The sequence below is a fragment of the Notamacropus eugenii genome, chromosome 1 (genome assembly GCF_028372415.1).
Source record: "Notamacropus eugenii isolate mMacEug1 chromosome 1, mMacEug1.pri_v2, whole genome shotgun sequence".
Taxonomy (NCBI): domain Eukaryota; kingdom Metazoa; phylum Chordata; class Mammalia; order Diprotodontia; family Macropodidae; genus Notamacropus; species Notamacropus eugenii.
Window position 1 is genome coordinate 436,581,770 of NC_092872.1, and position 25,930 is coordinate 436,607,699.

Consider the following 25,930-nt stretch of genomic DNA (forward strand, 5'->3'; position numbering starts at 1 on the left):
TGAGCAGAGCCCAGTTTGCTACAGCATCCCCCCCTGCTCACCTCCCCACCTCTGCCCCTGATTACCTCCTCCACTCCAATCAAGAGGCAGGCAGCCAGGGTGATGAAAGCCAGTGAGGCCAGGAGGCCCTGGGCTTTTATCTGTGGTGATGACATGGCTGCGTGACATGTAGCAGTAATGAATTGCACTCTTTGCTGAAATGAATAAGTTGTGGTTGGTGATGCAATGATCAATTTGCTCTATCCCTGTGAAGCTGCCCATTCATCACCTGCACCTGCTGTCAGAAGCCCAGGGCTGCTTTTATTGGCCACTGGCAGCTTCCATTATTGACAGAGCAATAGTCTTTGAAGAGGACTCCTGCCTGCTCAAGACTGCCCGCCATTGATCCCAGGCCCTGATATAAGGTCTGGACTATGCTCAGTCACTGACTCAGGTCCTTTATTTAGTCTACTTAAGGGGGAAGGAATGATTTTGATAATCGAGGACCTCAGTTTCAATCTGAGGAGGCCATGTAGGATAAGGGCCTGGGTCCTAGGCTCAACCGTTGGCACTAATTAGCTATGTGAAAATGGGCAAGCTGTTAACCTCTCTCTAGGTCTCTAGATTCTCAGGGTGTATAATGATGAGGTTGAACTAAGTGTCTTTTGATATAATAGCCGGTATTCAGGTTTGTAAAGAATTTTACATATAGTATCTAATTTGATCCTCATGGCAACCCTATAAGGTAGCTGCTAGTGTTATTTTTAATTTACAGAGAAGAAAACTGAGGCTGAGTCACAAATCTGGTAAGTACCTGAGGCAGGATTCTAGCTCAGGTCTTCATAATTCCATGTTCAGAATGCTACATCCCCTGCTCTACCTGGTTCCCTTCAAGATGCTTGAGATCAACCATCTAGGGCCACATAGTCTAACTCTCTTGTTTTACAGATGAAGGAACTGAAGGATAGACAAGCAAAGTGTTTGAAATTATAATCACAAAAATAGTAATCCTCAGAGGTGCTAAACAGGCTTGGTAGAATGGTCCATTTGAAGTGGCTCCACCATGGTCACTCAATTTCAGTTAAGTAGCTGAGCCAGGATTCCTATCTGCAGTCTATTACCTCTTCAATCCAGCCTTCACGATGAAGCCCCAACAATCTTATTAATTAATTCAATACCCTGTTCATGCTAGTCTTCTGATGCTAAAAAAAAAAAGATACCCCTGTCCATTCCCTTTGAAATAAAGTATAAATCCCTGTCTATTCAAAATCAGGGGTCTTTTGGTTGCTCTACACTGTCTTCTGAAGAAGCTCATGGCATTCCAGAGATCAGCTACTGCTAATTAGCTATTTACCAAGCAATGATGTGACTACCATATGCACATGATTGAATTATAAGGTATAGTCAGCTGTAAAAGAAATAGAAGTCATGACCTTTAATCCTAAGGAGAATTTTCATGGTTAAAATGAAGTATGTTAAATTTCCACATTATTATTACTAACAACAATATGAGGAGTAGGAATTGAGGGGACTGGACCCATGTTGGCAAAAGGAAATCCTGATGAGGAAATTCCCTCCACCAATGTGGATGGGCAGCTGCATTGTCAGCCGTATCTCATTCTTCTGTAGGCTGTACTCATAAGTCTGGAATTTCTCCAGCATGCCCCTTCCAGGGTGTGCCCTTCCTAATCCTCCTCAGCCTTTCAGCTTGCTTCTAAGTGTTATCTTCCATCATCAGAACCTAAGCTACTAAAATTTAGGGACTGTCTTTCTTTCTACTTGCATTTGGATCCCTAGCACTTAGCAGAGTTCCTGGCACCTGGTAAGTACTTAATAAATGCTTATTTCCTTGAGTTATTGAGTATTTATCAGAAGTGGGACTTCTGAGGTCAGCTCTCTCTTGAGGAACTATATACCATATTGCCTCTACACAAATAAGAGCTGACATGTATAGCTAGCTCTTATGGTTTACAAAGAATTTTCCATCCATTATTTAATTTGATCATTGTTACAGCAATAGAAACGAAATAACATCCATTTCATAGGTGATGAAATCAAGACTTATAGAAATAAAGGGACTCATTGAGTAACACAGAGAATAATTCAATAGCAGAACTGATATTGGAAATCAGGCCTTCTGATTTCAAATCTCACATGTTTTTTCCCATATTTAAACTTAGCACAATGAACAGATACTACCCATAGGATATACTGGAGAGCAGAGCAGTCAGTCAGCTAATAAGCATTTATTAAGTGCTCCAGGAACTATGTAGGCAATGCATGTTCCCTTCTCACAAGGATCTCACATTTTAATAGGGAAAGCAATATATCAATATGTAAATATACGATCTGAGCTGAGTCTTAAAGGAAGTCATGAACTGGAGATGAGGAGAGAGAGCATTTCAGGCACTGGAGACAGCTATTGAAATAGTAAGAAGATTGGAGATGGAGTGTCAATGTCCAAGCAATGGCAAGCAGGACAGCATAGCTAGATTGTAGAATATAAGGCGAGACGTCAAGTATAAAAGACTGGAGAGAGACAGCTCTTGAAGGGCTTTATAACAGATCTGAGAGGTAATAGGGAGCCACTAGAGTTTATGGAGTAAAAGTGTCATGCATCCTGCCCTTCAGGAAAAATTACTTTGGTAGCTAAGAAAAGGATGGATTAGAGTGGGGAGATACTTGAAACAGGGAGATTGGTTATGAGATATTTAGTGCCTGCACTAGGGTGGCAGTTACGTGACTGAACAGCAAGGGATGTCTATGAGAGACGCTGTGAAGGTATCAACAGCAAATCTTGACAACAGATTGTATGTGTGGAATGAAAGTGAGTGGGAAGTCACAGGTATAAAAGATGGAATCATGCGGTATGGTATCAGACATTATGGTAGCTGATCTGAGATATGATTGGAGAATCTCAGTCACAGTCACAGAATAGTAGAAGTTTATAAGTCTAAATAGAGCCCATAATGTAATGGAGGACTCTTCAAGTGGAGCAGCATGGCTGTGATGAGGTAGCAGACCCCTAGAGAGAATAGCAGAAAGGTTGGTAAGACAGTACTGGACTGTGTGGTGGAACGGCTGATGTCAAGGTGTGACAGGTGACCCCACTATGTAATAGAAGGTGAATTTGGCATTTGAGTAATTCTAACCAAGGTTCTTGAGAGAACTGCTTCATGTCATATTGAAAGGAAGAAAACACACACACACACACACACACACACACACACACACACACACCATATAATACACAAAGCAAAGAAAAAAATCTGTTGATTATCCGTTGCAGGAAGATGCAGAGAGCAAAGGAGTTTGCTTGGGTGCGGAATGAAGATAAATTGAAAGTAAGTTCAAGAGAATGTATTCTTTCTCTGGAACACTTACCTTTCCATCAGCGTACCTCGAAGGCCTGTCAAGCATGAGCAGAGCTTTTGTGTGTGTTCATGTGTGTGCATGACAGTGCCTGTGTGTTCCCGTTGCCATAACAATGGAGTCATAAGTCATGCCAGATATGACTACAGCTGGGCCCAGTGATTTATGTCTGCTCAGCCAGGATCATAAACTTTTTTTTTAATGTTAAAAGTCAGTCACCAGGCATGAGGACATGGAGCTTCTTTCTCATTTAGGGAACAGGAGGGAAGGAAGAATGGGCAGGAAGGTATGAGGCACCATAGTGAAATCCTGGAAAGAGGGGAGGAAAATTGTTTCCTCTACTCCACAGATCTAGCCTAGAATCACATAGGGTGACTGAGGTCAGTCAGTGCTCTGACAGAATGTGTCATGGGCTTCATGCATGCGCTCTCTCACCCCCTCCACTGCCCTTATCTATGGCCCCTCAATTCTAATACCCAACAATCTATAAACAGATCTCTTGAGCACCACCTTCCATGCAGAAGGCCCTGCATGTAGAAAACCCAAAACAGTATAAGACATAACAATCCTTGCCCTAGAGGAGAGCTTGGAGCCTTGTTTGTGGGGTGGAAGGTGGGGGTGGGGTGGGGGAGGCGCTCATGTTGAAAGATGTGCTGTGGAAACTCAGGTGACTAACTTGGCCTCTCTTGGTTTCAGCTCATCTGCAAAATGTGGATAATCATCCTTGCCCTACCTACAGGGTTGCTGCAAAGATCAGAAGAGTGGGTGAGAAGCATTTTATCAACTGCAGAACATTATATAAATATTTATTTCATCTGTGAGGCTTCTCCCTCCATTAACACATTTTGTAGCTCCTTCACACTTAAGATGCTAGATTTGTGGAGTATGAGTGAGGGTCCATAGTTGGGCGGGTGTCCAAAAATAATCTCCTAATAACCAAAACTTCTCAGGGATGTAGGTCTTTGTACTCTGCACTTAGCTAGCCCAGTCCTGAGATGACACTAGACAGACAGAAAAATAGATGGATCGAGATATACATATATGTATATATGTATACATGTATGTGTGTATACATATATACATATATGTATATATGTATACACACATACATACGATTGAATGTATGCAGGCATGTATATCTACACATGCATGTGTATATGCATATACACATGTACACATACATGCTGTATGGGTATACACATACACATAAACACATAATTACATAATAAACATATAGGTGTATTATCTACATATTCCTATATTACACACTGTATACAATATACACATATATAATATATTATATATATAATATATTATACATATTGTGTACGTATAACTTTTCAGGCATGCATATATATATTTTCATGAGACGTGTACATATATGATACATATATTTGTAAACATATATTTATATATTATAGTATGGTGTATGTGTGTGTCTGTGTCAGGCATGTGGGTGAGCACCTGTATGAGTGTGTATGTGTGTGTGCCTGTGTGTCTACGTGCCTGTGTGTGTGTGTGTGTGTGTGTGTGTGTGTGTGTGTATAGAGCTGTAGGACCTGTGTTGTTCAAATACCACTTCTGACACACAGTAGCTTAAACAAATCCTTTTCCTCTTGGCCCTCATTTTTAAAGTGAGGGTACTAGAGAGGGTGACCTCTAGAATCCCTTTCAGGCAGATATCTCTGATCCTGTAACTTCATATTATGTTGGGCCAGCCCAGGAGGTTCCAGGTTCAAAAGGAAATGAGCATCGTTCAATTAAAATCCAAGTTTACTAATAAGAATTAAGAGAACACAATTTCAGTATTAAAATATATATACAATCCCATTCCCCTTCATTGTAACTACAGCAAACCATCTGCTCTATCAGAAAGTCATTCCTTGGAGGGCAACTAGACTTTGTTGACACAATTTTACTCCAAAGTAAGTCTCCTATATTTCGAAAAGGAGAACCCAACCCCATCCCATATAAGGGAGATGTTCAGTGGTTGATGTATCAGGTTATTTTTGGCATTATTATCATTGTTGTTGTCATTTGGGGAGTCAGCATATCATAGACTAAGGCTACAAAGGTGGCCTCAGAGTTAGGAAGACCCGGGTTCACGTCCTGCCTCTGACATATGCTGGCTGTGTGAACCTGGCCAAGTCACTTGACCTCTTAGTGCCTCAGGCAAGGTTGACCCTGAATGTCAGACCAAGTGACAACTTGCATTGGTCGATGACAACGTCTCATTTGTGAATTCCCTATCCCAGTGGAATCCCAGGTCCAGTTGCTATTGTAGTCCCTATTATTTTATCTCTGACACAGGGAACTCCTGGTGATGAAACTCAGTCAAAGTGGATGGGCATCTGTTCTGCAATTCAGACAGTTGTCTGAGATACTGAGAAATTAAGAGACTTTTCCAGAGTAAGACTGCCAATATGTGTACAAGGCAGAACCTGAATTTAGGTCTTTATTCATGTGTATGAGATTATCTTTCTATTCACTCTGCCATGCTGCCTCTCATAGATGATGATGATGATGATGATGATGATGATGATGATGATGATGATGATGATGATGATGAAATATGTATAACGTGGAAGTTTAAATAAAATAAGCCATCATAAAAATCACTAACCTAGAGCTAAAAGAGGCTTGACTGGTCATCTGGACTAGTCCCTTATATTCAGTCCAGTCTAGTGTTTGTCCTTTGGTGACGAAGAAGACCATGCCATCAGAGAAATGATGACATGACTAGCACTTGACTTTGTTTTGAGTGAGGGAGGGTTGTGCAAGGTCACCAGCCTCACTTCTCCTCCAGAGCCATCTGAATCCAGTGACCAGATGTTCATCAGGATGACTGGAGATGACCCAGGATGAGGCAACTGGGGTTAAGTGACTTGCCCAAGGTCACACAACTAATGAGTATCAAGTGTCTGAGGTGAGATTTGAACTTAGGTCCTCCTGACTCCTGCACTGGTGCTCTATCTACTGCACCACCTAGCTGCCCAATCCCTTATATTACAGATGAAGTAATGCATTGGGGAAATTAAATGACTTGTTCAAGTTTACACAGGTGTAAGTAAGAGGCGGGATTTGAACAAAAGTCCGTTGACCCTGTTTGCTTAGTTGCTCATCTGTAATATGAACTGGAGAAAGAGATGGGAAACCACTCCACTGTCTTTGCCAAGAAAACCCACCAAAAATGGATCACAAAGAGTTGGATATGACTGAAACAACTGAACAACCCTACAACCATTGACTCCAAAGTCAGTTCTTTTTTACCATGCTATGAAAGTGACAAGGTGATATATTATAAACTGTCAAATGAGTGGTAGAGACAAAATGAATCCAAAGGACATTCTTGTAGGTCAGAGTGGTCTGGGAGTCTTTATGGAGAAGAAGGGATTTAATATCAGAAATCAAGGCTTCTCTAAAGACAATATCCCGCTCAGAGGGTCTATACTCTTTGGCCAGCTCCAGCTTGAACTTTGTTACTGTTTTTATCTTCCTGTCATTTCAAGAACCACAATTCCCTAATCTGCCTTTGTGTGAAGGATTTGCAACTTTGCTTGCCAGAATGAAATAGAGTCAGAAGAATTAGGTTCAACTTTTGTCTATGTCACTTGCAAGCCATGGGAGCTTTAGTAAGTCATGTAATCTTCCTTTTTCTTAGTTTTTCATCCTTAAAATAAGGATAAAAATACCTAAGAAGCAGTGAGAACCGTAAGGATTAGCGAGACAACCCTCATCTCATAAAGGACTGAGTTTCTCTTGTTTTTCAGACCCTCCTTTTCACCAATCCAGCTTTTACTCTGGAGGTACAGACAGCAATGAAGAATTCAACTAAGTAATCTAGGATTTAAAGAATCAAAGGACTTACATATATAGGAAAACTTGAAGATCCCTTAGTCAGAGAATTTCACATTCTCACATTTGGAAGGGACTTCAGAAGCTCATCTCCTACTTCTTCTCTTTCTATCCCCTCCCTTTTTCTCTTTTTCCCTCCCCTCCCCTCTTCTCTTCTTCCTCCTCTTCCTTACACACTCCTCCTCTCCTCCCTTTCCTCTCCCTCTCCCTCTACCCTCTTGCTTACTGGAATGACAGTCAGGAGACTTGAGTTCAAATTTTGCCTATGTTACTTGCAGACCATGAGACTTATATTGTCATACAACTTCCCTGTTTATCCCTCTACCCCCACCCCTCCCCATTCTAATTGGTACTATATCCTTCTTAGGATTCAGAGCTGGAAGGCAACTTACAAATATAGTCTACTGCCTCCCATTTTGCCAATAATGAACTTGCAATCCAAGGAGGAAAGTGATTTATTCAAGTCCACACAGCTAGTAAGTTACAGGGCTTGTATTCAAACCCAGTTTTCTTGATACCAAATCCATTATTCTTTGCACTACACTAAGCTGTCTTCTCATTCATGTATCTCCCTGTCCGGTCCTAACCTTAAAAAGAACAGATACCTATATCTACTCCTGTGCCAATTGTAGTGTGTTGCACCTAATGAAGACATAATGAATGTTTGCTGAATAACTGACTGATTCACAATTTCTATGCTGCTCATGACTTAGAAGTGAACAAGACTTTCCCAAGGTCACTCATGTAATAAGCAGCAGTACTTCAGACTCCAAATTAGTTGTTCTGTGCTGGACACATAATAAGTAAGCACTTAAACAAACCTTGTTGATGAATTTGTCTTTCAATTGATCCAGAAATCCCAAACCAATCGGCTAGCTCAGCCCTTGGTGCCACTGAGCACATCTCACACATCCCTTCTTTCTTAACCCATCCAGCGGAGGCCTGATAACATCTCCCAGGAAGGTGCCATGATCATAAACTACAACCTAAGGGGAATTCAATGACAAAATGAAGGATTCCTGACAGGGTGATAACAGGAGATCCTGCAATCTGTGTAAGCAATCTTGAGACTTTCTCTTCCTAGGATCATTTAGAAATAGAGGAATTCTCCAAGCTTTTTAAATATCACTGTCCTTCATGCTGTCTGTGGTCAAGTCAAATAGCTTTTTGCTTCTACTCCTGCACAATGTCACATCTTCTATCTCTATGCCTTTGTATTGGTTGTCCCTCATGTCTGAAATGCATCTCCTCTAGCCTCTCAATTCTGAGAATTAGGTAATGAATCCTGAGCTCAACTCATGTATCACCTCCCAAATGATTCCTTTTTCCCTGTCTCCAACCTTACCCTTCAAAATAATTTTTCTAGTTGTTGTCCATTCATTTTTTTAGTCATATTCAACTCTTTGTGACCCCATTTGGGATTTTCGTGGCAAAAATATTGGAATGGTTTGTCATTCCCTTTTCCAGCTCATTTGATAGAGGAAGAAATTGAGTTAAACAGGGTTGAGTGACTTGCCCAGAGTCACATAGCTAGTAAGTGTCAGAGGCTGGATTTGACCTTAGAAAGAAGAATCTTCCGGATTTCAGGTCCAGCATTCTATCCATTGCACCACCTGCTGTCCCACACCTCAAATTACCTTTTGTTTACTTTGTATATATTCTGTCAGTACTTACACGTACATACATTGTATCCCCTAATAAAATATAAGCTTCTTGAGGTAAAGGACTGTTTCACTTTTTATCCTCGCATTGTAGGGTCTAGACCACTACTTGGAGCACATAATCACTTAATAAAAGCTTGTTGATTGATTGACAAATTTACCTCTCAAAGTCCCTTCTGGTTTATGCTTCCTTGATATCCTTCCATGATTCCTGTTATTGCATTGGGACATTTCAAACACTGGTGAGGCTTTAGCCCAAACTAAATCCTTCAATTTTTAATTCCTTACAAGTAGTCATTATACCACAAAATGGTCTCAGAGAAGCTCTCTGATGGAGACACTACTCTGTGACTACAGTCCAGCATTTGGGGAATCTTTCTAAGGTTTAAAAGAAATCACCCAAGATACCTCCGAGATAACACTAGCCAGCTGCTGACTGCTAGACACTTCCAGATAAGACGCTGCTGTCCTGAAGCCTGAACCCATGAACCAATCACGCTGAACTGGCCTTGTCTCCAGGTACCCCACTAATGCTTTCAGAGGGTGCGTGACCTGCTCCTTTACCCTTGTCCACTTCAGTCAGAGCTCCTGTTCCGGAGCCAGCCACCAGACGTGGCCTTCAAGCTACTTCCTTTGTCTTGTGCGCGAGCAATTTTAACCTAAAGAGCAACAGCTCTGTTTCAACATCAGAAGCCCCATTTGAAAAGTGTTTAACTTCTAATGCAGATCTAAGAGGCCATTTCTCAGTTTCACTGTATCCGTGAAGCTTTCTATAATTCAACATCAAATATTTATTATTACGCTTATTAAAGTTTTAATAATTTAGCATCTCCTTCATGTAAGTTGGAAGCTCAACTAACTGGCTCTCTTTATCATACCTGGGTCACTCCAATATTTATATTCCTGAGTCTTGGTTTCAGTTTCATTTAGTGAAGAGGTCTCTCTCTCTCTCTCTCTCTCTCTCTCTCTCTCTCTCTCTCTCTCTCTCTGCCTCTGGTCATACTGGGTACAACCGGCTGACTTTCCCACAGCAAAGACGAACAGGGATCTAGCTCTGGGCTAGATCTGAAGAGACTTATTGAGATGGAGGGGGGAAAACTCATTCTAAAAGATTCAATTTTAAAATTATGGTGACAAAAATTAAAATGGGGGAAAATACACACACACACACATGCAGGCTCACTGGGCTGAATTAATAGACAGCTAGACTACAAAGAGATATAGCACTCAAGACAATGCCCATCTGTGGGGGATTTCAGAGGTATTGGTGGTTACCATTATCCCTGGGAAATCATTCTTGTAAGAGACCTGGGAGGATTCTACTGGCAGATGTGGTGAATTTAAACAACTTACTCAAAGACAGATGTGGGTTTATCCTCTATAGAGGATTTATGGAAAGACATGGGCAAGGATCAAATGGGATGCTAAAGTGCAAGGGGATTGTTGTGTATAGACAGCCATTGAGGGAGGACCCACGTCAATGAGATCATAGATTCAAGTACCAAATTATTCAGTTGGCAGGTGGTGGATTAGAACAAGGTTTTCCACAACTTTTCAGCATTTAAATTATTTCATGCAGACTAATAAGCACTTATTTTTCACCTGATCACTGATTTCTCTTTCCAGATCTTCCAAAGCCCCAAATGAAATGTTCCCTCTACCATGAAACACTCCTCATTCCTTTGCCAATATTTTTTCCCCTCAGACTTCCTAAAGCTTGTTTTTTTGTGCCTCTTGTGATTATTTAGAGTTTATTTGGACACATATCTATTCGTATACCTGACTGATTCACAGACTGTAAGTTCTTTGAAGGCGGTTAGCATGTCTTATTCATCCTTGTATTTTCCCCTGAGTGCTTCCCACATATGGTTCACACCTAATAAGCCCTTAAGGCACATTTATTGAATGAATGAAGGAATGAATGAATATGTTTATCTTCTTCCTGTCAGTGATACCCTCTAATTTCTCAACAGATGAAGGCAATGAAACATGCACAGGTCACCTAAGAATGGCTATTATGATTATAGCAACTGACGTTTACATACTATTTCATTTGAGCTTCACCATAACCCAAAGAAGTAAGCACTATTTTTTCCCCATTTTACAGATGAGGAAACTAAGGCTCAGAAAGATGAAATGACTTGCTCATAGTCATATAGTTAGGAAGTATTTGAAGCAGGATTTGAACCCATAGGTTCCTTGCTCCAAATTCAACAGTTTATTAATATGTCATCTTGCCTTTCTCAAGAGATAGTTCCAGGAATACTTGTTTATTTATATAATTTATGATAATTATTTTATTATATCTAATATAATATATTAACTATAATGTTAACTATAATTAATATTATTTATAATAATTATAAATAATACTTACAAAAGAAGAGTTCTCCCCTGTCCCCATCCACATCAGATGCAGTTACTCAACAGCTTAATACGGAACCAGAAGACCACATTTGGGGTCAATACAACACGAGAAATGTCATTGGAGCCTTCCTGATTCCCTTTTCTCAGAGAAAAATGGCCTAAAGTACAGATTTAAAGAATAACTGAGAAGTGGGACAAAAGAGCCATTGAGATCTGAGAACATTCTAAATTCTCCTGAGAGAGAAGGAAGGAGCCACTACCAAACTAACAGTATTACCCTTATTCCAACTCCCCTTCATCCACAGCAATGCTCTACAATGTTTTCTAATGGTTATTTGCCATCTGATATACTTAAGAAAAATGCAGAGGGTGAGAGGGGAATTGTCTTTTGCTCTAACAATTGCAATAACCATCACCTTATTTCAATGGGCAACTTCAGCACTAGGCTATTTGAAAAGAAGGTGGAGCTTATTTTGAGAAGCCCCCTCTCCAAAATTATCCATTATCACTTTCAGGGGATCAAAATATGTGTGTTCATATAGCACGGAAGTTGTCAATGTTAGCAGCTTTCTCTTCTGTAACATTTAAACTCCTTTACCTGGAATTCAAAGTCATTCACAATCTATTGCCAACTGTCTTACCCAGTACTATGATACATGATGATTGGTTGAAGGAAATGGGAATGGTTAGACTGGACAAAAGAAGACCAAACAAAAGAAGACTGGAATGGAGTTCCTGGTGGGGAAGGATAACCATTGCCAAGTATTGAAGGGATGTCATAGGAAGGAAGGATCAGACTTAGGTCCATTTGATGCCAGAAGGAAGGACTAGGAACAGTGCATGAGAGTTATAAAGAAACTTACGCTTGATATCAGGGAAAATTTCAAAACAATCAGAGCTGTCCAACAGTGGAACGAACTGCCTTGAGATATGGTGGTCTCTCAATTCTTAGGGTTCTTTAAGCAGAGGCTACATAAGTACCATTGCATAGGTACAGTTTCCTTTCATACACAATTTGAACAATATGATTGCTGAATTACCTGTCAGCTCTCAAATTCTGTCATAGGTTACTCTCCTCCATGTACTTTATATTCAAGTCATAATGGGCTAGACAGTGTTTCTTGAACATATCCTTTGATTTCCCACTTTCCTGTCTTTTATTGCTGTTTCTTATACTGGGAATATCTTTCCTTTTGAAGATTTCTGCTAAATTCCTACCAACAATTTAGAAGCCAACAAACAGGCCACCTCTTCTATAGAACTTCCCCCGACCATGCCATTTCCATGCTAAAAATACCTTTGGTTAATTTCCCATTGCTTCTGGAGTAATTTATCCTGGAATTGACAATGATTCTCAATTTACCTTCAGGTACCTTTTCAGTTTTATTTATCATTATTCCCCTTCACAAAAAGGGACTATATATTTTTTTACCCTCTTTAAACATTTCACCTTCTATCTCCATATATTTTAATAAGCCTTCTCCCATTCCAAGAATCTACTCTTTCCTCTCCTCTCCCTTTCAGAAGTTTTAACTTCTTTCAAGTTTTAGCTCAGGTATCATCAGCTGCTAAAGCTTTCCTTAAGCCACTCTTTTGTCAATGCTCTCTCCTTTTTCAAATTACTTTGCTTTTACTGCTTATTTTTGTACATTTTTACTACCCCCAGCAGAATGCATGTTATTTGAGGTCTTTGCATGCCTAGTATCTAGCATAGCAGGGACTTAATAAATGTTTGCTTTGAGCTGAACTGATCACCCCTAGTCAGTAAGGATGCTCCCTCAGGTTTTACATAGCTTTTTGTTTTATACTTTTCTAATGCTTATGTCATGTTATTGTTCAATTGTGTCCAACTCTCCTTGACCCCATTTGGCATTTTCTCAGCAGAGACACTGGAGTAGTTTGCCATTTCCTTCTCCAACTCATTTTACAGGTAAGAAAACTGAAGGGTCAAATAATTTGCCTGGGGTCACACAGCTATCAACTATGTGAGGACAAATTTGAACTCAGATCTTCCTCACTCCAGGTCCGGCATTTTATCCATTCACTATATCATCTAGCTGCCCTTTATGCCATATAATACTGTGTCTGTAATAATGGGCTTTTTATTATTTCTCTGTTCAACTGTAAGTTCCAAAAAGACAGCCCACTCTATTTCCTATTTGATTCTAGTATAGAATATCTTTCTGCAATATACATTCAAGAAATATCTACGAATGGACTAACTATAAGTATGGTCTATTCATGGAGCTGCATACCTCTGTCACAATCACAAAGCACATATTAAGCATTTACTGTACAGGAGGTGCTGTGCTATATGCTAAAAATACAAAGAAAGGTGAAATGCTAGAACTGATGTAGCTCTAAGTTTGCACAGTGTTTTACATATAGCTCATTTTATCCTCAAAACAATCTTAGGATGTTTGTTTGGTCATTTTTCAGTTATGTCCAACTCTTTATGACCCCACTTGGGGTTTTCTTGGCAAAGATCTGGAGTGGTTTGCAATTTCCTTCTCCATTTTACAGATGAGGAAACAGAGGCAAATATAGTTAAGTGACTTGCCCAGTCACACACCTAGGAAGTATCTTAATGCAGATTTAAAATAAAAAAGATGAATTTTTCTAACTCCAGGCCCACCACCCTATCCACTGCATCACCAGGTTGCCCTATTATTATTCTTAAATGAGGAATCTGAGATAGACTTGTTATGTGACTTGTCCCAGAGTCACATAGCTATTAAATATCTAAGGTCGGATTTGAACTCATATCTTCCAGGACTCAAGACCCAGTGCTCTCTATGTATTTTGCCTCCTAGATGCCAATAATACTAACCAAATGCTAAGGTTTTTGGAACACATTACATATGTTATCTCCCATTTAAGTCCCGGCATAGGCTCGTATTTTTAAATCTAATATTCTTCTAGGGATGATGTAGTTCTGTGAAGCTTGAAGTACTGTAAACTCTGAAAAATTAAAGTTACAGGAAAAAAAAAATCACTGGAGAGGTGTATGGTGAGTATGAGTAGGCTAAAACATATTGCCAATGAAGAATTCAACAGGAGAAGGGTTGTATGACATGTCAGCAAATAGATTCATGACCATAAAAGGAGGAAGGCCAGTCCTGTAGTGAGGGCATAGGCAATCTACATATTACCAATGAGTTCACCAATATACACCCAAGGTCAAAAGATTTAGGTGAAGGCCTACCACCTCTTGGATAACCTCCTCCCCACAGATACTCTGTGGGAGGGCATGAATTGAAACTACACAGGATGAGAAATTGGGGATGGATTGTGATTTGTACTATTGCACCCAAATCAATGAACTTGCATAACCATTAAAGTATCAAAGGACAAGGGGGATGGGGAGAAGTATCAACTCAGATGAGGCTTGGTTGGCATTAGAAGATACAGGACCAAGGTCAGGGATGGATGGTCAGCAGCTGACATTTCCTTCAGTCCATCACTCCTGACATCCTACCTCAGAACTGGGTTGGTCACAGATCAGGGGACACAGGGAGAAAAGAGCTTATTCGGCATCTTCCTCTTTCTAAATCCCATTAGAAAGCTTGCTTCTCTTTCTTCTCTTTGTCCTGTAATGCTCTGCTCAGCTTCTCTCCTAATCTTTTCTTTTTGTGTGTGATTCCCTGACCGTATTATTGGCTATCTATAATTATTATCTCTTATTTATTAATTCTGTAGCTTATCATCTGACTGTAACTTATTAATTCTTCAAATGCTCAGTGATATGCTTGCCTGAGCAATACTGTGTCAAACGACGTTTATTAGCACAGCCCGGAAAAGGGCAATCCACAGGGTGGCTTCTTGGTTTGCATTTGGTAGAGATTGTACATTTTTATCCATATTCACAGCTGGTACAAGGACAATTGATTTGTTTGAGGTAGGATGGTGGGAATTCAAAGGCTGCCTATCCTTGGCAATACTAATAAGACAACTGTGCTTTCTTTAGGTAATGATAGTTCCTAGAATAGCCTATTATCACCTAGTATTTGGAAACTGGGAGTAATACCACCAGGAAGTTTGGCAGATCTTGCCAGTTAAATCTTTAATTCCTTTCTTCAGAGGATTTCTTCCTCTTCTGTCTTGGGGTTCACCTGTAGAAACTATTCCCAGACTCTATCTGGCTGCAGGATGTTAATAGCCCTAAAAGGAAGGTAAGGGATGTTAAGAGTTTCCCTGAACTTTTCTTTTTGAGTTACCACATTTTCCAGAAAGATAAAAGAGAGCTATAGCAAAAAGTGTACTGGGCCATGAGTGCCATCTCTGCCTCTGATAAGATAGATGTATGACCCTGGGAATGTCTCTTCACTTTGAGAACACAGTCTGGGGAGTGGGGTTCGCAGCTCAGAAAAGGTCATCTTTTTCAATCTGTTAATCAGAAAATGTTCCCTCTTACTAGGTAACATTAAGCCTCAAAAGTGATGTTCCTGGTGGGAATTTTGGGTACTGAGACCAGGGAAGATTCAGAACAGTCTTTCCTACTGCTTCCCAAACTGTATGACAAACATGGTTATGTGATCCAAGGGTCTCCAAAGTGGGGGATGCTGGTGCTTCTGTGTGTGGGGGTGGGTGGGTAGGGGTATGCAAGAGAGTCCATTGTGAAGCTTATGTCTAATATCACCACACCTACCCTATCTCAAAACACTCTTCTACTCTTACCTCTTGCTGTGCAGTGTTAAACGGCAAACTCCTCTCCTCCTGAGCCAAGTATCAGTGCCTCAGGACAGTTTTTACCTGAACTTTCTACTTACAGGAGCTGAGTTGTTACCATTGGGAAAATTCTGTACCAACTCCCTGCCTCTAAGTCAATAGTGTGCTGATAAATATTTAATAATAGGTTCTCAAGAGGGAAAACATAAGCATGGCACACTTTTATTAACATTTTCTCCTTCACTTTCTGAAGCAGAGACAACAAAATAGTAAACAAAGCCTTTATGTATAGGATTTGCTGATTTCCAAGGTGTAAACTCTCATGTCGAAATTTGAACAATCAACTCTCTTGAGCTCAAGCTGGCTCTAGCACATCCCTGCACCTCAATTCAGCTGATGGCTGTGGCAGGTAGCCCTCAGAAAGAAGGCTCTGCTCTCTGGGATCAATGATATTCACCCTTTATACTTTACATCAGACAAAGTGATTGACTTAGCAGATATAAAAATGTCATTATGTTATCTTTTCCTCAAAACTCATACATTGTCTATTACTCCCTAAGAGTGTTAGTAGCATCTTTATATTTCTAATCACCCAGGTTGTCACAAGGTTAGTGTCATCTTTGAGTTCTCACCCCCTCTTTAGGCAGCTAAGTGATACAGTGGATAGAGTGCCGGGCCAAGAGTCAGAAAAACTCATCTTCCTGACTTCAAATCTAGTGTCATACATTTATTAGTTATGTGATCCTGGGTAAGTCATTTAACCCTGCTCAGTTTCCTCATCTGTAAAATGAACTAAAGAAGGAAATGGCAAACCACTCCAGTATTTCTGCCAAGAAAACCCCAAATAGCATCACAAAGATATGACTGAAAAAATGACTGAACACTCCCCTTTTCCTCCATACTCATTTCCATATCCAGAATCAGCTATAACATTCTGTCAGTTCCACCACTACTTCTGTCTCCTCCCTATTCACATGGCCACCACCCTATTTCAGGCTTATCACCTCTTGCATGAACTACTGAAACAGTCTCCTCTTTGGTCTCCATTCCTCCCTTTGGTATGTTCAGATTTGCAAACATTGATTTTTCCATGTACCCACCAGCTGCTGTAGGAGGAGTTAATATAGTCTGCAAGGTCATTTTTAGTTCCATCATTCTGATCCATCCTCCACAAGCTATTAGAGACCCTCTTTCGACATTGTTCTGACCCCCCTCTCTTCCATGAGCTTAGGCTTTTCCCTATTGATTCTAGAATAAAATATTATTTCATCATCCTTATTCATTTCTATGTTTTATGTTACATAATTATCAATACAATAGCATATTATATACTTTCTATAAACATACACATATTGAGAATTTGCATGCTTTTTTTAAAAACTGAAACAGCCATATCATAAAAAAACATTTTGGCAACCAGGTATATAGTGAACTTATACAGAGGGATGGCTGACAATGGGATTTTTGATTGGTGTCATGGAAAGAAATAGTCCCTTGGAAGCACAGGCAAACTTTAGGTCTAGGGAGTTTTCCTACCTGACATCAGCAGGGTCTTCAGTCACAAGCACATCAGTCTTACAACTGGCCAGCGGGTTGATAGATAGATCCACAGGAGGCACCACGAAGCTCTTGCTGACTGGGAGCCAGAGTCCCTGCCCCAAGCTATAAGTAGACCTAGAAGAGAAACAGTCAGTAGGGAGTACAAAGAATTGAACTTGGAGTTTAGAAGATCTGACTTTTGGCTCCAATTTACTTACTGTATGACCCTGGGCAAGTTTCTTAACCTCTCTGGGATTTTCTTATCTATCTAAAAATTTACGAAAAAAGGAGGGTTCCAGAGGCAGCTACATGGTACAGTGGATAGAGCACCACATAGTTCAAATCCAGCCTCAAGAGATTTACTAGTTGTATGACTCTGGGCAAGTAACTTAACTCCATTTGCCTCAGGAAAAAAAGAATAGAGGGTTCTTAAAACATGGAGTCCATAGACCCTTAAATGACCATGGAGAGATTCCAAGGTATCCATGCACATAGATGGAACAATTAATACAACTTTGCTTTCATTTATCTTTGGTTTTCTTTATAATCCATTTTATTTTATGCATTTACAAACATCACTCTGAGAAGGAGTTCACAGGATTTACCAGACTACCCAAGTGGTCTAGGATGTCTTCCCTCAAATGTTAACAATCTGCAGGCTAGATGATCTGCCAGTTCTAATTTTTTTTTTATCTCATCATTATCTCCTGTGAGGTCCCTCCCTTTCCTTTCCCAATCAAGGATTCTATCTTTGAAGGTCTAGTTCAAGTACTGCCCCCTCACCACCCTCAGCCCATAGGAGGCACACTTTTCTCTGATCTGCTTCAGCACTTGCCAAACACACCAATCATTAGATAATTCTTATGTAATGGCAAAAAGTGTGAATTACCTATTTATTTATTGTGTGTTTGGCTATGCGCCTTCTCCCCAACAAGACCACAAAGCCCTTAAGGGCGAGAAGCACACTTTATATTTCTTTGTCTCTCTGACATCATCAGACACAAGGCTTAGCACAGATAATACACTCAGGAAATGTTCATCCATTCCTTTCCTCATCTTTTAGCTCAGGATTTTCATACCTTTCCTCTATAACTTATAGAGTTATTGCAAGAACTAAATGAGAAAAAAAGGAAATCACTTGGAGAATTATAATTTGAAGCTGCAGTAGCAGCAGCACCAGCAGCAGGAGTCATGACCAGTTCAGGTCCATGAATTGTGTAAGGAAAGAATGATTTGAAGGTAGAGAATCTGAATTCAAATTCTAATCCTACTACTCTGTGACTAGGAGGGGAGAACAAAAACAAAATACTTCCCCTCCCACACATCCAACCAGGGACACAACCTTCCCCCACCCCCACCCCCAGTATATCTACCCACTGACCTGAGGATCTTTTCAGGTGCCTGCTCCCCTGTCACAAGGTCATATCCCCTTTCCAGTGTAGTGTAAGGCCAAGGTCTGTGAGGAAGGGAATGTGGGGAGGGGAACAGAGCAGCAAAGGGATACTTTGTAAGATGAAAATATTATCTCTGGGTAGAGTCTATGCAAGAAAGAAACAAAAACAGATTTACCCATTCCCAGTTTCCCCAAACAAATAAGTATAGATACATCGAGAGAGGTAGGGAGGGGGGATTTGATGGAAAAAAAATAAGAATTCTTTACAAATGAATGAATCAATCACAAAATTCTTTTAAATCGCAAGTTTTCCTCATGCATCTAACAATTTATAGGTTTTGGTTGGATTTTTTTTTCTTGTTTGTTTGTTTTGCCTCTCATCTTGGTTATTAACTATTGGATGGTGGGGTTTACAAGTAAAAAGTTAAGAGCCACCTGTTTATAAGAATTCATTAGCAATTGGAACATGAGATCATTAGATGGTGGAGGGAGGTCAGGAAACATGGGTTCCAGTGCCAGATGTGACACTATGCAGCTTTGTGACTTTAGACAAGTTACTTCGCTTTCTCTAGGCCTCAGTTTTCCTTGCCATGAAATGAATGGGTCTGCCTCAAAGTTCCTTTCCAGCTTAAACACTGAACATTCTAAAGTCCTGTTCTAAGAGTAATGTTGCAACACTCTATGTTCTAAACTTCCAGAGGTATCATTTTGACTCTGATATTAGATTGATTAATTGGGAGAAGGGGCTTTTATTTCTATTTAACTTTTGCAGACTTCCTCTGTTCCAGAATTGCCCTTGCTTTGGTCTTGTTTAGAAAAAGACCAGAGAGAGAGAAGTGTTATTGTTGACCCAAGCCCTGAATTCCCTGGTACTCACCCTTCACTCTGCCCCCAGTCACTCCGCACACACAGGTGTCTGTGCACAGGGTCTGGAGCATAGCCTTCGTGACAGCTGCACTCCCCTTCAAAAGGAAGAAGAGAAGAAGAGCCATGAACATAAAACCTGGCAGGTTACAACATCAGCATGAATAGCAGCCACTCCATTCAATTAAGAACTGCTAAGCACCTACCAAGTTTTGGGAATACCAAGATTAAAAACAATACACAATGGCTGTCCTAAAGGAGTTTATATTCTACCGGTGATCATTGTAACCACTGAAAATGAACTTTTGAGTTTTCAAAGGTTTTCCCTCAAAAATCCCCTGTGAGGAAGTTAATACAGGAATTATTAAATCCATTTTATTGATGAGGTTTGGAGAGATTAAATAGTTTGCCAAGATCATATAGTTAGCAAATGGGAGGGCCAGGACTTTAATTCAAGCTATCTGGCTTCAAATGTCTAGGACCTTGGTAACTGAGAGATATTTTCACAAGTCTATGAACTCTATGCAACTGACTTGATGAAGTTCCTATCCATCCATCCATCTATCTATCTATCTATCTGTCTGTCTGTCTGTCTGTCTGTCTGTCTGTCTGTCTGTCTCTATCTATCTATCTATCTATCCATCTATCTATCTATCTGTCTATCTATCTATCTGTCTATCCATCTATCTATCTATCCATCTATCTATCTATGTCTATCCATCTATCTATCCATCCATCCATCCATCTATCCATCTATCTATCTATCTATCTATCTGTCTGTCTGTCTGTCTGTCTGTCTGTCTCTATCTATCTATCTATCTATCTATCTATCTATCTATCTATCTATCCATCTATCTATCTATCTACTTCTATAGCTAACTACATGTAGTTCTTGATACACATATCTCTATATACATATATGTACTACAGTGTGCACACATTTGTATATATAGATATGTTTATCTTTATGTCTATAGATACCTATATCAATATAGATAATACATATAGCCATATTTATAGGTAGAATATTCATGTATATATGTATTTATATATAGTGTATGCACATATATCTGTCTACATGTACACATATGTATGTATACACAGATATATATCTCTTTATGCCTCTATCTATATATTTATATATCTATTTTTGTTCAATACGTATATGGAAACATCTCATAGAAACCCCCAAAACATCTATCATGAGATGAAAAACAACATGGGGAAAGTAGGCTAGTGGAAGAAAGCAAGAAAATCCTTAAATTCGTGTCCCAAACAGGCCATCCCCTGCCACCTCCAGCTCATCTTTCTTTTCCCTCTCACTGCCAATTTTTCTCTGCCCTCCGATGAATGAAAAGACTAAACCAAAATAATGAAGGAGGAAAGGGAATAAACATACTAAATGCCTTTTCTTTTTTAAAATAATTGTTATCTCACCTTATTCTTATAACAATCCTGAGAGGTAGGTACTATTGTTATCCCCAGTTTATAGTTGAGGAAACTAAGGCAAAGAGAGGTTTAAGTGACTTGCCCAGGATTACACAGATGGGAAGCATCTGAGGCTGGATCTGAACTCAGGTCTTCCTGATTTCAGACCAGGTGTTCTAATAACTGTGCCACCATTTGCCTCAATGACATGGAAAAACCAGCAGAAGACATTCAAGGCAGGCTGATTTCCTGGAAGATGGATGACTGCATAGCAGAGTAGAGAGGTCATATGAGGAAACTGAAAAATAGTGCATTCTTCAGCATGTGTTCTTCCCATCACCCTTCTTTGGAAAGACATAGTCCAAGGACTCATAACCTTGGGTTTCTGAATATGTTTTTTTTTTAACTTTGATAATTTTATTTAAACATAATTGGCTTCTAGGCAGATCCTGTACGTAGTTAGTTAGATGGTTAACCATTATTTAAATGTCTAATATGTGCATAGAATATGGAATTGGGGATCATGAAGGCTTGTGTTCTAACCCTGATTTAGAAACTCACTATCTTTGTGTCCCTGGGCAAGTCACTTGACCTCCCTCAGTCCGTTTCCTGATCTGTAAATGAGGCTAATAATGGTGCCTGCTTTGTAAGGTTGTGAGAACTAAATGAGATAATATATCTAAAGCACATTATAAGCCACAAAGCACTATATTATTATCATTTTCTTTGTAATAATACGTGTTTTATTTTATGCATTTAAGAACATCCTTCTGAGAAGGAATCCAGGGACTTTGCCAGACTGCCAAAAGGGTCTCTGACACCAAAATAGTTAAGAATGCTCTTTAGTATTTACACGGCACTTCAAGGCTAAGAAAGTTCTTTACAAATATTATCTTACTTTATCCTCATAGCAAACCCCGGAGGTAAGTGTTATTACGTTCCTCATTTTACTGATGAGGAAACTGAGGCAGACCATGGTTGGTTACTTTCCCAGGGACACACAGCTAGGAAAGGTCTAAGATGAGATCTGAATTTAGGACTTCCCAACACCAGGTCCAGTGCTCTACCTACTGTGTAAACTACCTGCCCTGGACAGGGGCATTTGATATTTGTGTGAAGGAAAATAATCTCAGAACTGCACACATATCCTCCAAGACCCAGCTCAAGTTCCAATACAAATAACGACTTTGCTGATTAACTTAGTCGATATGCCTATTGTTTCCAGCTAAATGACTTTAGGTAAATCAATTAAATTACTCTAGGCCTCAGTTTCCCCCTTTTTAAATGAAAGAATCAGATTTGATGGCATATAAGATCTCTTCCAGACCTAATGTTCAATGCTTTTAGATACTTTCCAAATCATGCTTCCTAAGCTCTTTCTACCTTCCAACATCCATACCAGTCTTAACATCTCATACTCTGACATACTGTGTTCTAAGGCTTCATTCCACTCTATCATTCAAGGATCCAACATTGACTGCTGGGGGTGTAAGCTCAGTTCCATGTGGACAGTCTCGGACGGGTAAAGGTGGGAGCTTCTAAATCTTAGAGTTCTCATGAGGCCCCCCATGAAACACCAGGGAATCGAGGAGTGAGACCGAGCTATCTCGTGTATTTCCGCCTCTTCCCGTGAGAAACGTGATGGGAGGAGCATCCCTGCCCTCGAGACTGTCCCAGATCTGGGCACACCTATTGTTATCTAACAGGCACGGTATTCAGGTGCAAACTACACGGCCGGAGAGCTTAATTAGGGTCAGGAAAGCCTGAAGGGCTCTTAGCGCGAAGGGGCCCTGACAGGACAGAAGGCCTCTTCCCTCTTTCCTCTCTTCGCTCTCCCCTCCCCCTCTCTCCCCACTTACACTTCTGCTTCCAATCTCTTACCGTAAGATCTTTGCCTCCTTGGGAGATTTCTCTCTCCCTCCTGAGGAAGAACTCCCACTGCACATGTAACCAGGACCCTGAATAAAGCCTAACCCTTGTTCGACTCCGGAAAGTCTCTTCTCTCATACGTTTATCCGGTTTGGCCAACCGAAGACCTGGGACAGGTAAGGTAAGACTCGGGTAGCCCTCAGGCCTCTAGGCCTGGCAATTGACTATACACTTAATCAGGACATGAAATCCAGTATAATGGAAGAGACAACAGCTAGAAGGCCCAGGTGAATTTAGGTTAATGGGTCTCTTTCCAGTTAAGGAAAGAACTGATGAATGTGATTGACAGAGCCTAGGTATATTTGAGTTTAAATCTAGCCTCTGGCAGCATTGCCTCCAGCAAGTCACTTAACTTCTATTTGACTCAGCATCCTCATTTGCAAAATATAGGTAGTAATAGCATTTATTTCCCAGGTTTGTTATGAAAAAAATGAATTAATATTTATAAAGTACCTTACAAACTATAAAATATTATATCAAAACTAATGATTATTTATTGTTATCATTAACAGTAATAATCAACTCATGCCAGTGATCAATGAAAGACCGTGGAGAATAGCAGAAGTACCATTGAACTGGTGAATGGCAAATGTCCTGATGGATGGAACGTAAACACATGAAAAAGGGAGATGATGATGGAGAGCCAGTATTGTTTCATCAAAAATGGTTCACATCAAGAAAAATGGCATTCGGTTTACCTAGACTTCAGCAAAACATTCGAGAAATTTTCTTCTGCTAATCTTGTGAGAAATATAGTAAAACTGAGGTTAGATGATAGCACAGATTTACAAAATTGGAACTGACCAGACTCAAAAGTTAGCACTGATGACTTGATCTTAAAGTGTTCTAACCTCTCTCCTCCTTCTCCTTAGCCCGGTTCTGTTCAACTTTGTTATCAGTAATTTAGATAAAGGAATAGATGGCAGGTTTATCAAATCTGTTTGTGATGAAAAGATGGAAAGAATAACTCACAAGGTGGACCAAAGAGTCACAATCCAAAAAAATCTTATTTCCTCGATTGGAGTGTAATTTCTTGAGGGCATGGACCATATTCACAAGCAAATTCATACTCTCCACAACATCTTGTACAAGGCACACATTAAGTGCTTAGTCAATGTCTGCTGAGTGGTGAACTGACTTTTGCTAGATGGAAAGAAGACAGAAAATTGCTTGGATCTTTGAATTTTCCTTGGGAGTTAGTAATCCAGAGGGGGAGGGGGAAATGTAAAGTAGCTAATGATGTGCTAAAATGCAACAGCACCTTCATGAAATATTCACTACCTTAAACACGTCTAATATTAAAGATTAAAAGTCCTGGGATTTGTCCTCACAACTCCCAGTCCTGATTTATGATCTGTCAAAAACCACAGGCCTCATGATTCATAACAGAAGAGGTAAAAACGGTCAACTCTGTAAAGGGGGAAAGGATTTGGGGGTAGGGGAGGGTGGCCTTTGATTGCCATTTCTAGAAAGAATGGACTTCAAGGTCCCCATCTCAGTCATGCCTGCTGCCTCTGTTGACCACTATCAGCTCCTCTCTTTACCCTCCCCTTTTGGGAGAAATGGGAAGACTCATCAGAAAAGATTTTATTCTTCCTTTTGAGTGCTTAACATGCAAGTTTCTCTCACCACTGAGTGGGTCATTAATTCCTGACACTCATTACATAACAAATATATATTCTGCAAATGAGAGTCATATCATATCAGTGGTCAAGCAGAACTGCCAGACAGTAGAGGGGGTCACCGGTTCAAGGATGGCCCTGGGAAACTGAGGTCCCTGAGACAAACCACTTCTAACATCTCTTGGGATGGATTTTGGAGGCTGGAGATTCAGCCCCAAGGGCTAATGTCATCCTTTTGCATTCTATAACCCAAGTTTACTTTAAGCTTGGTGGTGATTACTGCTTAAATTCAGTTTGGGTGTCTGCGGCAAGCTCTCCATCAGTCCAAGGGATATTGGCTTTATTGACTCTAGTTTCCCATTTTCATGGCTAACCTTGCTGAATGGATATTTGCAATAATGCATTTCATTTTTTTTGGTAAACTATAAAGCCTCAGGCAGCAGCTGTGTGTTAACTCTTTCTAATGATTGTACCATTTGTTTCTTGGTGCTTTCATGTAACCAGTGCAAACAAGAAGGCTGAAAAGGGCTGAATTAACACATTCATCTCATGGGACAGCCTATACACATGGTTGCTAAGTACTGAATATGAACTATTCCATGTATTTTTAAAAAATAAATGTTGTGTAGAAGGGAAGTTTTTTTTTCTTTTTCTTTTCAGTTCTGAATTTGTGAGAATTCAGTCAGGGACTAGGCTCACACTTTGTATCATCTTATGAACAGAGTGTTCTTGAGAAAACTGAAAGCATGAAAAAAATTACATTAATAATGCTGAAAACAAAATCAAAGAACTAGCAGGAGACAGACCTCATTTAATCCAATCTTCTCATTTACAAACAAGTAAACTGAGGCCCAAAGAAGATGAAGGACTTGCCCAAGGTCACACAATTAATTAGTGACAGTGAGGTGACTAGAATTTAGGTTTCCCAGCTCCTAGTCCAATGTTCTATTATACTCTACTATCTTAATATTTGGAATTACAACCATTTGGGAATCAGCCAATTACTTATAAATAGTAGATACTTTAGATTGCAAGACAGTTTAGTCTTTTGTATTACAGCAGGCCCTCTAAGGGCACTCTAATCTGGTAGTACTTTCTTAGCTCAGTTCCTGCTAAAATATGCAATGGGAGATGATGAAATTGAGCTTCTTTTTAAATAATTGCTACTTCAAACTGGTCCATACATTATAACATCTTTGCTAATTACAATATTATAACATAATTATTATGATAACTAATTATATATATAATTA

At 39.9% G+C, this 25,930-nt stretch overlaps 1 protein-coding gene across 1 annotated transcript in view; it reads right to left on the minus strand.

The window, feature by feature from the left end:
• Positions 1-25,930, minus strand: part of ASTN2 (astrotactin 2) — a 1,124,306-nt gene that overhangs the window by 638,960 nt on the left and 459,416 nt on the right. The window contains exons 8-10 of the mRNA XM_072631748.1: positions 19,712-19,796; positions 18,823-18,897; positions 17,439-17,576 (exon numbers count right to left, since the gene is read on the minus strand). Coding sequence (XP_072487849.1) covers positions 17,439-17,576; positions 18,823-18,897; positions 19,712-19,796 — 298 coding nt within the window. The remainder of the gene's footprint in view (positions 1-17,438; positions 17,577-18,822; positions 18,898-19,711; positions 19,797-25,930) is intronic.